This window comes from Somniosus microcephalus, chromosome 9 (genome assembly GCF_052327205.1).
Source record: "Somniosus microcephalus isolate GS21.2 chromosome 9, FLI_Smic_1.0, whole genome shotgun sequence".
NCBI lineage: Eukaryota > Metazoa > Chordata > Chondrichthyes > Squaliformes > Somniosidae > Somniosus > Somniosus microcephalus.
The window spans coordinates 37,263,768-37,279,509 of NC_140995.1; the positions used below are offsets into that span (position 1 = coordinate 37,263,768).

General features: G+C 46.6%; 1 protein-coding gene across 1 annotated transcript in view; it reads right to left on the bottom strand.

Moving 5' to 3' along the window:
• col21a1 (collagen, type XXI, alpha 1) overlaps positions 1-15,742 on the bottom strand; it is a 639,396-nt gene that overhangs the window by 38,593 nt on the left and 585,061 nt on the right. Inside the window, exon 23 of the mRNA XM_085996520.1 lies at positions 5,452-5,487. Coding sequence (XP_085852646.1) covers positions 5,452-5,487 — 36 coding nt within the window. The remainder of the gene's footprint in view (positions 1-5,451; positions 5,488-15,742) is intronic.

Sequence of the window (15,742 nt, forward strand, 5' to 3'; positions counted from 1 at the left end):
GCTGCACCCAGGTTCACCGATGACTCCCTCCATATGCTTATGGAGGGAGTCAGAACATGCACGGAGGTCCTCTTCCCTTCCGATGGGCGGAAGAGACCTCCATAGGAGACCAAGACAGCCTGGTTGCAGATTGCCGAGGAGGTCACAAGCAGGGATGTGTTCAGGAGGACCTGGGTGCACTGCCGCAAACACCTGAATGATCTCATTAGATCAGGAAGCGTAAGTACAAATTCAAACTCAACTGCATCCTCCTGTGCCTCTCATCACATCCCCATCACTCTGCCTTCCCTACCCTACTCCTGCACATCCTTACTCACACCAACATATCTTGCACGTCCACCTACCCCTCTCTATCTACATTATCACATTCCCATCTCACTAGCCACCCCTCACACTCACCCTCATCCTAGTGCAATCATACCAACTAACAACACACAAGGGTAGCCACTTGGGTGTTTTATGCAATGTTTATGTAAAGTTTCTGTTAATGTGGTGTCAAACTTTATTTTCAACACTTTTTGGTCTTTGACAGATTTGTGTGCACCTTTAGAAGTGGCTTAGTGAGTTGCAGTGAATGGTGAGGCATAACGGTACCCCTTTTGAGCCCCGCCCCACCCCCACTCCCAACCCACCTTCCCCATTAAAATTCAGCCCAGTGAGTTTGCCAGAGAATCACCTAATCAAAAAAGATAAAAATACTAAGAGTTGTACAAAAACTGGTAACACATGACAGAGATTTGTCTAGTTTAATGCTTTCCATTAGAATGCATTTAAGAGTAAATAGTGGCTGAGCAAAATGTTCTTTTTAAATGAAAATTCCCATTAAAACTGTACTTATTAACTGTCTTATATAGCACTAAAATACAGATACAGTACTTGTGTGACATTTTCTATACTTCACCCATATTGTACTCAGAGGCGCAGCACAATTGGCTGCATCCTTGATCTCTAGTGGCAGATTTAATACAGCCGCTTATGTTCCAAGTTTTTAATAATTGATACAATTAAAGTTGTCACAATAATAACACAATCATTACAATAAAACTCAAATAATAATTCTTATAGGCTGGAATTTTCTGTACCTGGGTGGGTCGGGTGCGAGTGGTCACCGTGGCGGGGACGCGACCCCGTTCTTCATACCATGCCACTCCCGAGATCGACTTTCCGTTAATGGGGCCTATTAAAGCCGCCCTGCGTGTTTCCCAAGCCTATTATATGGTGCGGGTCTGATGACATCATCGATAATGCATTTTCAGCTGGGATATTTAAAGGAGCCATGGCCACATTTTATTTGAAGGTGCATCTAGGAGTGTGCAGGCAGCACACTGCACAATTGGACTGCTACAAAGAGTGCCAACCATGACTGCACTGAGGCAGAGGGCTGCACCCAGGTTCTCCAATGACTTCCTCCATATGATTGTGGAGGGAGTGAGAGCACGCAGGGAGGTCTTCTTCCCTTCTAATGGGCGGAAGAGACCTCCCCAAGCGACAAAACGAACCTGGCTCCAAATTGCAGAGGAGGTCAACAGCAGGGATGTGGTCAGGAGGACCTGGGTGCAGTGCCGCAAACGTTTCAATGATCTCATTAGATCAGGAAAGGTGAGTGCAAAGCTACACTCAACTTCATCCTGCTGTGCCTCTCATCACATCTCCATCACTCTGCCTTCCCAACCCTGCTCCTGCACATCCTTACACACACCAACACACCTTGCACCTCCACCCATCCCTCTTTCTCTATCTACATTATCGCATCCCCATCTGACTAGCCACCCCTCTCACTCACCCTCATCCTAGTGCAATCATACCAATAACATACAAGGAGGCCACTTGGCATTGCCACCCCACTCCATCATAGTCACCCACTACTGATGTAACCCATTCATTCCTTATACTCGTTCCATCACTCTCGCTCAAACTTCTCTTCTTTCCCTTCTTGCAGGAAAAGAGAGCCCACAATAAGAGGGAGAGGGAGAGAACCAGAGGTGGCACTCCATCATTGGCCACTCTAACATCAGCAGAGGAGGCTGCCTTGGAAGTCTCTGGAGTCACCGAACTGCTGGAGGTGGGAGACGGAGAGAGGGACATCTCAGCAACCTGGTGCCAGAATTACATATCATACAGCTACATGGCATACAGCAGTCACTCATATGGGTACTGATGTCAGCAGCCAGTGAATGTTCATCATGTGCATAATGGTATCTGTACTCATTCTTCCTATGACATATCTAACTCATCACTTTACTCTCCCACAGGTCCATCAAGAGACCCTCCATTGTCCATTGACGACTCCTCAGAACAGCCTCCAGCCTCTGAGGGTGCACCATCACCAGACATAAGCGCACCCAGCACCAGCGCAGATATGCACACCTCGGTGGGTCCCATGCGAGATAGAGTAATGTTGTCACCTGGTGTCTTACAACTCACAAGTGAGCAAGAGCAGATGGTGGAGACAGGGACAGCAGTGGTGACTCCTTGCCAGAGGGCACAGGACGCTCCCAGCTCTGTTCAGCTGCATGCAGATGCTGAGCCTCGGGGGCCATCCAGAAAGAGGGCATTCCTGGAGGTGCAGCAAGAAGTGCTGGAGGCTTTGACAGGTTTTGCGACCAAGATGTCTGCAAATGTCCAGAGAATGGAGGAGTCCATCTCCAACATGAGCACCAGCATGTCGCAGGCGATAGTGACTGCAGGCTCTTCCATGGATAGGATGGTCACCTGCATGGAGCCGCTAATGTGCCACTCACAGGAGCACTTGGTCTCTATGGAGAAAAGATGGCTATTTGTGGAGAATAGATGGCTATCTATGGAGAATAGATGGCAGAGGCTCATAGATGTCCTCTCTAGGAGGGATGTCAACGTAGAAGTGAGTCCTCATGGCCCCACTGCTGTGCAGCAAGGTTATCTCCAGCTCCTTGCTAGCAGCAAGTGTGAGGGCCCATGAGAAGGATGATGGTGAGGACATGCAAGTGGGGTCTCCTCTCAAAGCGCTCCCACTTCTCCCCTTTTGCCCCCCCCCCACCCTCAGTCAGAGCCCCAGATGCCTCCTTGAATTGCGATGGTCGAGTCTGCCCCTGCACAGTCGCAGGAGGAGCAGACTTTGGCGGGGCCATCACAGGCTCCAAAACCCAGAGGACGTCCGCCAAAAGGGGCTGTGCAGTCGCAGCAGGGAAGTTAACAGGCTGCCTCTACCTCTGCTGAAGCCACAGGGGTACCACCTCATAGAAGCACACGTAAGAGAAAGAGGGAACACAAGTAGATTCACTAGGGTAGCCACTTGGGTGTTATATGAAATGTTTCTGTAAAGTTTCCGTTACTGTGATGTCACATATAAAAATCTTTATTTTCACCACTTTGCGGTCATGGACAAATCTGTGTGCACCTTTGGAAGTGGTTTAGTGAGTTGGAGTGAATGGTGAGGCATAACGTTACCTCCAGAAATGGTGGTCAGTGTGAAAGGAATGTCTTGGTCATGTTAGGGATGCTTTATGGTGTTGATGTGGGGTGGTGCCAACCTGGCGCAGCATGTGGCAGCCATATGGGTGTAATGCGTAAAGTTAAATAAATCTGGCTGTGATGAGCCCATCCCTGGCCTCCTGGGTGCTGGTGGCATCTGGACTGCAGGTTCCTCCTGCTGCTACTCCTCCTTGTCTTCCAGCTGATGCTCCTCCTCTGAAGAGACTGTGCACTCAGTGCCTTGCTCCTCATGCAGCGCTAATCCTCGCTGCTGCGCTATGTTGTGCAGGGTGCAGCAGACCACGACGATTCTGGAGACCCTGGCGGGTGCGTACTGAAGGGCTCCTCCAGATCTGTCAAGGCATCTGAAGCGCATTTTCAGCATGCCTATTGTCTGCTCTATGACATATCTGGTGGAAATGTGGCTTTCATTATATCTCTCCTGGGCCTCAGTACTTGGCCTCCTCAAGGGTATCATGAGCCATGTCTTCAGTGGACAGCAATTTTCTCCAAGCAGCCAGCTGGAAAGTCTATTTGAAGGAACGAAGAGCTGAGGGAGGGTGGACTGGCACAGGATGAAAGAGTCATGACAGCTGCCAAGGAATTTTGCACACACATACATGATGATCTTCCTATGGTTGCAGACGAGCTGCACATTGAGGGATTGGAAGCCCTTGCGGTTGACAAAGTCTCCTGGGTGATGATGGGGTACCCTGATGGCCACATGTGTGCAGTAAATGACGCCCTGTACCTGTGGGAAGCCAGCCAGAGTGGCAAAGCCAAATGAATGCTCAGTAACACTGGCTTCATCAGTGGCAAAGTTGATATAATTGGCTGACTTGTCAAAGAGGGCATCGGTGACCTGTGTGATGCATCTGTGGGTGGCCTACTGCGAGATGCTGCAAATATCTGCTGCAGATCCCTGGAAAGAGCCTGAGGCGAAGAAGTTGAGGGCACTGGTGACTTTGACAGCCACTGGTAAGGCGTGTCCTCCCGCTCCTCTGGACTGCAGGTCTTCCTCCAGCAATGTGAAAACGTCTGCGATGACCTGGCGCGATAACCTCAGCCTCTTTTGGCCCTGCTGCTCAGTAATATTGAGGAAGCTCATCATCTGCCTGTATACCCTGTGTTGGGGGTATCGTCTCCGGTGCACTGCAGCCCTGCGCTGATGCCCTCTGTTCTGTGCAGCATCAAGTGGTTGAGGAGAAGGTTGGTGGTGTTGTTGTTGGTGCTGCTGGTGTGCCTGGTGCTGCTGGTGTTGGGGCTCATCGTGGTCCGATTCTGAGGCCCAAGGTGAGACAGTATAAATGGCACCCATGCTGATGGAATAGATGGCAGGTCAAGTAGAGATGACAGAAGCAATCTGTCAATGGTGTGATAGGTTCTACCAATGAGGTGACAACATTGCTGGAAACACTTGCAACCTCTAGAAAGCTAAATCTGTGCTGACAATGCAGTCAGCAACAGCATCTGCCTTATGAAAGTGATCAGCTGTGAGGTTGACGTTTTTATTGTACTTTTCATGCTGTGCACTAATGAGCTGGATCAATGGTCACTCAACTTCTGCATCAGGCTCACAGACATGATTCCTGAGCTGCGTGATTCCTGTGCTCATCCAGTGAAATTTGAAAGGTAGGATGAAAAAGGCGCTTAAGGGTCTGACAAGTGCCTCATAATGATTTAAATTAGATCGCCCGCCTCTACCTTTTGGGTCGCTGCCATGCCGGCAAATGCGCCCAAAGGAAAGGCGCATAGGGGCGGGATGACGGTGGGTTCCCGACCCGCTGCAAGATATTTCAAATTTCCTACCCGACCCACCTCCAATTGCGCCTGCATGGACCCCAGAAAATTCCGGCCGTAGAGTTTACTTTCCACCTTGATTCTTTTGTTCACAATTCATGTCTGAGTTATAGAATGTGCTCTGTAATTTTACTTATATTTGTGTAATTAGAATATTGTAATTATTAATTGATTTGTAATCAAGAGAATAATGCTATTTACCTGATTTCCCTTGACACCTGCATTTCCTTTGTCACCCTGAAAGAAAATACATTGAACTTTTGTGAAAACTTTATATCTCTCACATGATATATGCAAACTAAAAATTATGAACCATTTCAGCATTCAGTTTCATTTGTACCTTGCAGACTGTAACTATAGTTTACCAGAATCAAAAAATTAGTACTGATTGAAAGAATACCTCATATAAAAAAAACAATAAATATCATTGCTGAATACTCAACATTTTTGATCTGAAATGTTCTAAAAATAATCCTAAACAATATATTTTTGTAACAACAGGTTGTTTTAAAATAAGTTGCACTACTCTCAGACAATAATGAAGCCGCAAAATTAAATTTCAGTTCTGAATGGATTTTTTTTAGTAATATCTATCTTCTTTTATTTCAGGACTTTCTTTTTCATTTAGAAAAAAGTTTGTTTTGTTAAGTCATTATATAGCTTCTTCAAATGACATTTACAGAAGAATATTGGCACATTGGGGATGGTGCTACAGATGGGCACCTAGGAACAGCAGTAGGCCATTCAGCCCCTCGAGCCTGTTCTGCCTTTCAATTGGATCATGGCTGATCTGTATCTTAACTCCATCTACCCATCTTGGTCCTGCAACCCTTAATACCCTTACCTAACAAAAATCTATCAATCTCAGTTTTGAAATTTGTAATTGGCTAGCCTCAACCTACTGGGAATGAATAGCAAGCAGCTATATCAAGTTCATTGCAGATGAAGACACCATATAGTTCTGAAAACTGATTTTCTATAAAAGTAAAAATCATCTATTTATAAATATATCTATATAAATACCAAACTATTATAAAATGGAACCCCCAAAGTGTAGATAGCAAGGATAATATACTACTTGAATATCTCTAATTAACGACTGATCTGATTTCTGTAATAATTGAATATCCCTGTTTGATTATTACAGAAATTTGCGCAGAGGCACAAACCTGTTTGGCACTACGCAGTACCTTGGGACCCCTGTTTTATGTAACCTAATTGGTATAAAATAATTTCAATGCAGCAACTTTATTCGAGAAATTCTATGATTAGTACTCTTGGCTGTGACCAACATGTTGAAGCAATGGTAGGTTTCAGTTTCTTTCCCACACCAGAAAATTGTATGAATAATTAAGAATACAGATATATTCTTAACAAAGTGGAGCTCTCTTAATTTTTAAATGAAACTTATGACCTTTCAAGACAATTTAAATCATTGCCAATTTCATTCTATCAGTAGCTATATGTTTTTAGTAAACATGTATTTAGTGTCTAGTACATACCCCCTTAGATCTCCTATACAGTTTCAATTAGAGTAATACAATGTGCCCCAGCCATTGCCTATTTTTGGCAATGGCTGGGCACATAATTTTACTCTAATTGAAACTGTATGGGAGATTTTTCTAGGTCTGCACCCAGATACAGTGAATATCAGAACATTTAAATTAATGAAGTAAAATCAGGTCAGTTCCTTTACAGGTGTGTGTTTTACTATGCAAAAGGCACTATATAAATACAAGTTGTTGTTCCAACCTGGCCGATTTTTATAATATTTGCTGCACCCAGATGATCCAGTGCAGCTGAGCAGAGACCCATGAAAGTGACCCTTGTGAATCTAGAATGATCGGTTTTTAAGCTCTTTTCAACATTAGCATATAATTTGTATGTCATAATTGACATTTCTTTCTTACAGTCAGCTAGGCTCACTGGTAACACTCTCAGCCCTGAATCAGACCGTAAGTTCAAACCCCACTGCAGGCATTGAGCCCATCTAGGCTGACACTTCAATGCAGTACTGAAGAAGTTGAAGGTGCCTTCTTTCAGCTGAGATGTAAAACGGAGTCTTTGTCTGCCTGTTCAGACCCCAGGACACTTTTTCAAAGAGCAGAGGGTTCCCTCATTGCCCTGGCCAAAAGTCTTCCCTCAGCCAAAACCACCAAAATAGATCAACTGGTCTATTTATCTCATTGCTGTTTGTAGGACTTTACTATGCACAAATTAACTGCCGCATTTGTCTACAAAAGGACAGTGACTAGATTACAAAAGTAATTAATTGGCTGTGAAGTGCTTTGGCATGTGCTTGGGATGTGAAAGGTGTTATATAATGCAAAATCTTTCTTTTTATAGCATTGAGGGCCAAAAATAAAGATAGAGATACACACCATGGAACACAACAGTTGGTGTGCTGTTGAGACCATGGCCACAATTTTAATAGGGAGGCAGGAACAGTGCACGCCAGCCACAAAGCAGGCGACACACTCAGAGAGTACGGGATGTGGAGACCCGGCCGATATGAACAGCAGGGCCTCATCATTTATATAAATGTTCCCGGAGTCTCACCCGAACCCAGCCAGATCCATTGGAGGGCACCACCAGTAAAACTTTTTCACAAAAGGTCCATTCCAATTAAGAGAAGCTTAGAACTAAATTACAATTTTCTCCTACAAGGTGGGAAGGGAAAGTGATCGTGTCAGAAAATTTCAATTATCCACTTATAAAGTAGACAGTCACAAGAGACAGGTCTACAGCTGGCATTCACTGATACTATAAATTATTGCTTCTTAACATGTTGGGACAGCATAAGAGGAGACAATCTAATTTTATATTTAGTAATGAGCCACAGCTAACAATAGGTGATCTGTCAGTAGGGGAACACCTTGTTAATTCAGACCCGCTCTAATATAAAAGATAACATATAGGGCATAGCAAGTTTAAAGATAACGGTATACTAGTAGCACATTTTAGAAAGGCTCTATTTACAGAATTAAGTGGGAGAGGGAGCTACAGGGAAAATAAGCCTTTTATGGCCCAGAATTTGCAGTCAGCAGCGAAGCGAAGCGAAGCGAAGCGAAGGTGTTCGCTGCTAGCCCCGCAGTACGCTCCACACAAGGTTCTTGCAATCCCTGTGTCAAGAACTTCGAGTTTTCTGGCCTACAATTCAATTCAATGGAACTTAATAGGCATCCGCTTGTTCGAACTGCTGTGACGTCAACAGGCTGTCTAAGCAGTCAATCAAAAGGCAGAATTTCATAGACAGCGAACGAGGAAGTGAGTAAGCCCTTAAAATTCTAACTTTTTAAAATAGTTGGAGAGAGCAAAACAAAGATTGGGGCTCTCACATGGGGAAAAGGCAAACCTGAAATAAAGATGGTCAAAAAAAATTTAAAAATCAAAAAATAAATTTTTGAAAAGTTTCTTAAATTTTTTAAAAATTAAAATTGACCAATTTCACACTGCACAAAATTAAAAATCGTTTTCCATGCCTTTAACACTTGTTTAGCAGTCAATAAGCTGTTCAAACCCCAGTTACACCTAATCCCTTTGAGTTTAATTTTTAGTGGGGAATTTAACAGCGTACTTACTGCGGAAATCACAGAACAGAAACCCCACAGTGCAGATAGAGGCCATTTCGGTCCATCGAGCAGAAGTTTTTCTCTATTTCAAGGATTTACGAGATTTCACTGATTGGGGGGTGGGGCACAGTGAAGCCAGTTTCGGAGTTGTTATTGGCAGACCGCAACTTTGAGATTTCTGCATGCGCTTGCGCCAAATCCTGAAGTTGTGGTCAGTTTCAAAGGTGGAATGATAGCAAACACTGCTAGTTCACCGTCAGCCCGACCACAAATTCTGGGCCATTATATCCATCCTTATGAAAAGGAGCCACACCAACACTTGAGAAGAGGGTCTCCGGGAGTTATAAGTAGAGTAATAGTAATTCAGATAGAGAGAGGTACAGGAGGTAGCTAGCATTATCAAAAGGTAAATACTGTATTAGAAAACATAAAATGAATCTAGAAGAGGATAGTAGAAAATAGCACTTTTTGTTTCTGTTAGGAGTCAATTGTCAGTTAGGGAATAATTCGGACATTACAGGATGAGTTGTGAAGGATTTTAAATAACGATTAAGGAAAACCGGGTGGAATGGGGGTTAAAATGAAAGCGCTACACTTGTTTCCAACCTGGATTTCACAAGCGTTATAAATTGTCATCCAGTACATAACAACATAAGAATTAGGAGCAGGAATAGGCCTTACGGCCCCTCATGGCTGATCTCAGCCTTGAATCTACTCAACGACTGAGCATCCACAACACTTTGGGGCAGAGAATTCCAAAGATTCACAACCCTCTGAGTGAAGAAATTCCTCCTCATCTTAGTCTTCAAAGGCCGGCCCCTTATCCTGAGACTATGACCCCTAGTTCTAGGCTCTCCAGCCAGGGGAAACAATCTCTCAGCATCTACCCTGTCAATCCCCCTCAGAATCTTATATGTTTCAATGAGATCACCTCTCATTCTTCTAGACTGCTGAGACCAGAAGGAGCAGACCTGGAGGGAGCACAGCGAGAGCAAGCAATTAAAAGAAGCAGTCATGAGTGGCAGGACCCTGAGACCAAAAGGAGTGGACTTGGAGGGAGCACAGCGAGAGCGGAATAGAGAAAAGGAGCAGCCCTGAGCGGCAGGAGCCTGAGACTGGAAGGAGCGGACCTGGTGGGAGCGCAGCGAGAGCGGAGCAGTTAAAAGGAGCAGTCCCGAGCGGCAGGAGCCTGAGACTGGAAGGAGCGGACCTGGTGGGAGCGCAGCGAGAGCAGAGCAGTTAAAAGGAGCAGTCCCGAGCGGCAGGAGCCTGAGACTGGAAGGAGCGGACCTGGTGGGAGCGCAGCGAGAGCGGAGCAGTTAAAAGGAGCAGTCCCGAGCGGCAGGAGCCTGAGACTGGAAGGAGCAGACCTGGTGGGAGCGCAGCGAGAGCGGAGCAGTTAAAAGGAGCAGTCCCGAGTGGCAGGAGCCTGAGGCTGGAAGGAGCGGACCTGGTGGGAGCGCAGCGAGAGCGGAGCAGTTAAAAGGAGCAGTCCCGAGCGGCAGGAGCCTGAGACTGGAAGGAGCGGACCTGGTGGGAGCGCAGCGAGAGCGGAGCAGTTAAAAGGAGCAGTCCCGAGCGGCAGGAGCCTGAGACTGGAAGGAGTGGACCTGGTGGGAGCGCAGCGAGAGCGGAGCAGTTAAAAGGAGCAGTCCCGAGCGGCAGGAGCCTGTGACTGGAAGGAGCGGACCTGGTGGGAGCGCAGCGAGAGCGGAGCAGTTAAAAGGAGCAGTCCCGAGCGGCAGGAGCCTGAGACTGGAAGGAGCGGACCTGGTGGGAGTGCAGCGAGAGCGGAGCAGTTAAAAGGAGCAGTCCCGAGCGGCAGGAGCCTGAGACTGGAAGGAGCGGACCTGGTGGGAGCGCAGCGAGAGCGGAACAGTTAAAAGGAGCAGTCCTGAGCGGCAGGAGCCTGAGACTGGAAGGAGCGGACCTGGTGGGAGCGCAGCGAGAGCGGAGCAGTTAAAAGGAGCAGTCCCGAGTGGCAGGAGCCTGAGACTGGAAGGAGCGGACCTGGTGGGAGCGCAGCGATTGCGGAGCAGTTAAAAGGAGCAGTCCCGAGCGGCAGGAGCCTGAGACTGGAAGGAGCGGACCTGGTGGGAGCGCAGCGATTGCGGAGCAGTTAAAAGGAGCAGTCCCGAGCGGCAGGAGCCTGAGACTGGAAGGAGCGGACCTGGTGGGAGAGCAGCGAGAGCGGAGCAGTTAAAAGGAGCAATCCCAAGCGGTAGCAACTCAACAGAGGCAATTTTTGAAAAAGTGACATCAGAGTAAAAAAAGTGACATGGGCTCAAGGGAAGGAGCTGATTGGTGAGTAGCTGGTGACTATTTATTTTTAAGTTTATAAGTTTATTTCTGCTAAGTTAGTTAATAGCCTATTAAATAGAGGGAAAAAGCTGATTGGTGAGTAGCTGGGGCGTGTTTTTTGTTAATTTTTAAGTTTATTTCTGCTGAGTTAGTTCTTAGTCTATTAAATAGAGGCATGGCAGGGCAGCTCAGTCCCATGGAGTGCACATCCTGTGCCATGTGGGAAGTCCTGGACGCTTCACGTAGCCTGGACGACCACATGTGCGGGAAGTATCGCCAGCTACAGCAACTCGAGCTCTGGGTTTCGGAGCTTGAGCGGCGGCTGGAGTCATTGAGGTGCATCCACGAGGCTGAGAGTTACGTGGATAGCACGTTTCTAGAGGTGATCACCCCGCAGCTTAAGAGTATGCAGGCAGAGAAGGAATGGGTGACCGCCAGTCAGAAGAGGAAGACCAGACAGGTAGTACAGGAGCCCCGGAGTGCATCGCCCTCTCCAACCAGTATTCTGTTCTGAGTACTGGTGAGGGTAATGGTTCCTCTGGGGAATGCAGCCAGAGTCAATTCCACGGCACCACGGGTGGCTCAGCTATACAGGGGAGGAGGAAAAAGAGTGGAAGAGCAATAGTGGTAGGGGATTCAATAGTTAGGGGAGCAGACAGGCGTTTCTGCGGTCGTAGATGTGACTCCAGGATGGTATGTTGCCTCCCTGGTGCCAGGGTCAAGGATGTTACTGAACAGCTGCAGGACACTCTGAGGGGGGAGGGTGAATGACATAGGCAGAAAGAGAGGTGAGGTCCTGCAGTTTAGGGAGCTAGGAGAGAGATTAAAAATCAGGGCATCAAAGGTAGTAATCTCTGGATTACTCCCGGTGCCACGTGCTAGTGAGTACAGGAATAGGAGAATAGAACAGATGAATGCGTGGCTGGAGAGATGGTGCAGGAGGGAGGGCTTTAGATTCCTGAGGAATTGGGACCGTTTCTGGGGAAGGTGGGACCTGTACAAGCCGGACGGGCTACACCTCAACAGAGCCGGGACCAATATTTTCGCGGGGAGGTTTGTTAGTGTTGTTGGGGAGGGTTTAAGCTAGCTTGGCAGGGGGATGTGCACCAGCATATAGGAGTAGAAAAGAGGAATAAGGTGCATAAAAGAATGAGTGTGTTGGATAGTACTAAAGAAGATAGTACTAGAGGTGGTAGTAGTACCATATTAGATAGGAGCAGACTAAGAAAGACTACGAAAAATTCAAAAATGGGTTTAGAATGCATGTACGTAAAGGCACAAAGTGTGGTGAATAAGGTTGGTGAGCTACAAGCACAATTAGCCGTGTGGCAATATGATGTTGTGGCAATAACGGAAACGTGGCTTAAAAATGGTGAGGACTGGGCACTTAATATTCAAGGGTACAAGGGGTTCAGAAAAGATAGGGAATGAAAAAAGGGAGGTGGAGTGGCAGTGCTGATTAAGGAAGACATTGTAGTGTTGGAAAGGGAGGATGTACTTGAGGGGACAAGGACAGAATCCATTTGGTTAGAGTTGAATAGCAAAAAGGGTATGATCACGCTATTGGGGGTATTCTATAGGCCTCCAAATAGTGAGAGGGAGGTAGAGGAGCAAATCTGCAGGGAAATCGCAGAGATATGCAAGAGCTATAGAGTGGTGATATTGGGGGACTTTAATTATCCAAATATCGATTGGGATAATGCTGTAGGATTGGCAAAATTGGATTTTGTATTAATAAGGGTCAAATGGCAGAAGAGGCCATGATTTTAAAGACTGTTTTAAAAGAAGCCCAGAAAAAGGGGCATACAAAATGGCCACCATACCATGTGACCGGCTTATTGGAACACTTTAAAATGGTTCCTGCGAATCCTCAGACAGCTTTGTGGATTCAACCCACAGTAAGTTCTGGAAGCCGTTTCTGAGAGAACGAAACCAGACCCACACATATACGTATGGATTAGATGCAGATCCAGTCAAGAGCGGCCTGGAGACAGAGGCCATCTAAATGTTGACCCAGACAAAAGGGGACAATTTCATATTCATGAGAACAGCACCAAGGACTAGATAACGAGATCAGCAGGACATTAAAAACAATGAAGGTCATTCCACACCAGAGATGGGCCTTTACCGGCCATCTAAAACATTAAAAAATATAATAACTACCCCGCTGTGCTCCCAGCCCGCCAAAAGTTAAACAAAGCCTAACCTGATTTCGGGCAGGAAGTGGAGGCTCCTGAAGAAAAAGTATAATTGGAGGAGTTGGAGTTGTACGGACACTCGGATAAACCTCAGACACACACTCGGAGAGAGACACATGACCGAGTGGCAGTGGAGCAAGAGGAGTTGGTTTGGGAGAAGATCAACGAACTCCTCTCCACCATCGGAGGAGGAAGAAGAATTAAGCCAACATCAAGAAGGCCGTTCGAAGCTGGCGTCCCGCCCCGGGGAAAAACATCGGGAGATCATCGACCATCCCCGGGCCGTTGCCGAAACGAGAGGCCATCGAGCCAACTTGGGAGAAGAGACAAAAAAAAATAAAACCCCGAGAGAAGAAACCTTCCAGCCACTCCGGCTCGGGAAGAGACGAAAAGTAAACTGAAGGAACCTATATGAAGACCAGCCCAAGGCTCCTCTGACCAGGGTCGAGCCGACGATCCTCGACCCCGCCGACGTCCAGGCCCGCCAGTGTCCAGTCGCCTGACCCCCACCCCAGGAGAGAGGTGTGGCGCAGCTCACAGGGGTTCCACGATTCACGAGGAGACGGGGCGCCTCAAGGGATCAAAACACAGACTTGCTTTCAAAACCTGGTACTTCCTAGTTGGATTGGTGAGCATGTTTCTGGCCCTTCACAATCAGATCTAGTTAGGTTTAATAAGGGGGTGGATTTAAGGGTACAATTAACATGAGTTGTTGTCCTTCGATGTTCCGTGTGTTTCCTTATTTCATGATGATCTTTGTAGAGTATAAGATGCCTGTATTTGCCTTAGTTAGTATTGTGTCTGTTGAGTCTGTATGTTCCAGTTAGGTTTAGGATCAATCACTGGACACAGACAACAAGAATAACTTTTAACAGGTCTTTACTATTCGAAGGTCAGGGCTGAACTGCCCAGCAAATCCTTGCACAACACTTATATACCGGTGTGGTCACCACCGGTATTACAGTATTACAGTATACAGCAGCCAAGAGAAAGTAGTACATCTCTCAAGGCAGTTCTCTTAAGGTGGAACAGGTTACATACACCACAATCCTCCCTTTTTAGCTTAACAGTTATATCCCCATTTAACGTAACATAATAACATACATATATACAACTTCATGCAAAACAGTTCAAAGATTCAGTCTCTGAGGAGGCCTCCTGATTCGAGTTGGATAACGCCTTTCAGGGGTCTCTGATTCTCGTTGCTGGGGTGACTCATCTAGTTGGTCTCTTATGGATTGGACATCATCATCAGGTACATTCACTTCTGAGGTAGATGCTTCAGGTTCACTAACTTCTTTCACGGTTGTCTCTGCCGTAACCATGGGTTCGACCCTTGTTCTCGATTCTACCAGTTGGTCAGCATGACGCCGTATTACATTTTCACCAATATCTACCGTGTACATCAGGGGTCCTTGTCTGGCCCGAATTGTTCCAGATTGCCATTTCTCGTTTTTATAGTCCCGGGCTAACACTGGTTGTCCTATTTCGAAACTCCGAGTGGTCTTGTTATTTATATGCTGGAACTGTTTGTTTTCAACTTCCCTCCGCACATTTGGTTTTAACAAGTCCAACCTGGACCGCAACCTCCTGTTGTAGAACATCATGGCAGGACTTTGGTTTGTCACTGCATGAGTGGCGTTTCGATATGCCAGTAGGAATTTGTCCACCTTGTGTTGTAGTGGAATCTGATCTTCGCTCATGGCCTTTATTGCTTTTTTAAACGTTTGTACAAATCTCTCGGCCAACCCGTTTGTAGCCGGATGATATGGGGCAGAGGTATAATTTTTCACCCCATTCTTCTTCATGAATCCCTGGAATTCTTCTGACACGAACTGCGGTCCGTTGTCTGAACATATTTGTTCTGGCAATCCATTTCTCGCAAATATCGTTCTTAACACCGCGATCGTCTTTTCCGAGGTAGTGGTAGTCATCTTAATCACTTCTGGCCATTTAGAATGTGCGTCCACCGCAATTAAAAACATGGAGTCCATGAAAGAACCAGCAAAGTCAATATGTACATGTTGCCATGGGGTTGAAGGCCATTCCCATGGATGCAGCGGTGCAATCGGAGGTGCATTTTGCACTTTTTGGCACCCTGAGCAGCTTTTCGTCAGCTCCTCTATCTGTTGGTCGATACCCGGCCACCACACATAAGCCCTAGCAAGGCTTTTCATCTTGACTCCCCCCAGATGACCTTCATGCAGTTCCTTTAGAACTCTCTCTCTTAACTTAGGAGGAATAATCACCCTTGTTCCATACATCAATGTTCCTTGACAGACGGACAGCTGTTCTCGTCTTGCTGAGAATGCCGGTAACAGTGGATCACCATGTGCTGGCCATCCCTTCACTGTCACTTTGTAGACCCTGGACAGTGTCGGGTCGTTCCTGGGTTCTCTTTCAATACTTGCATTGGTGACT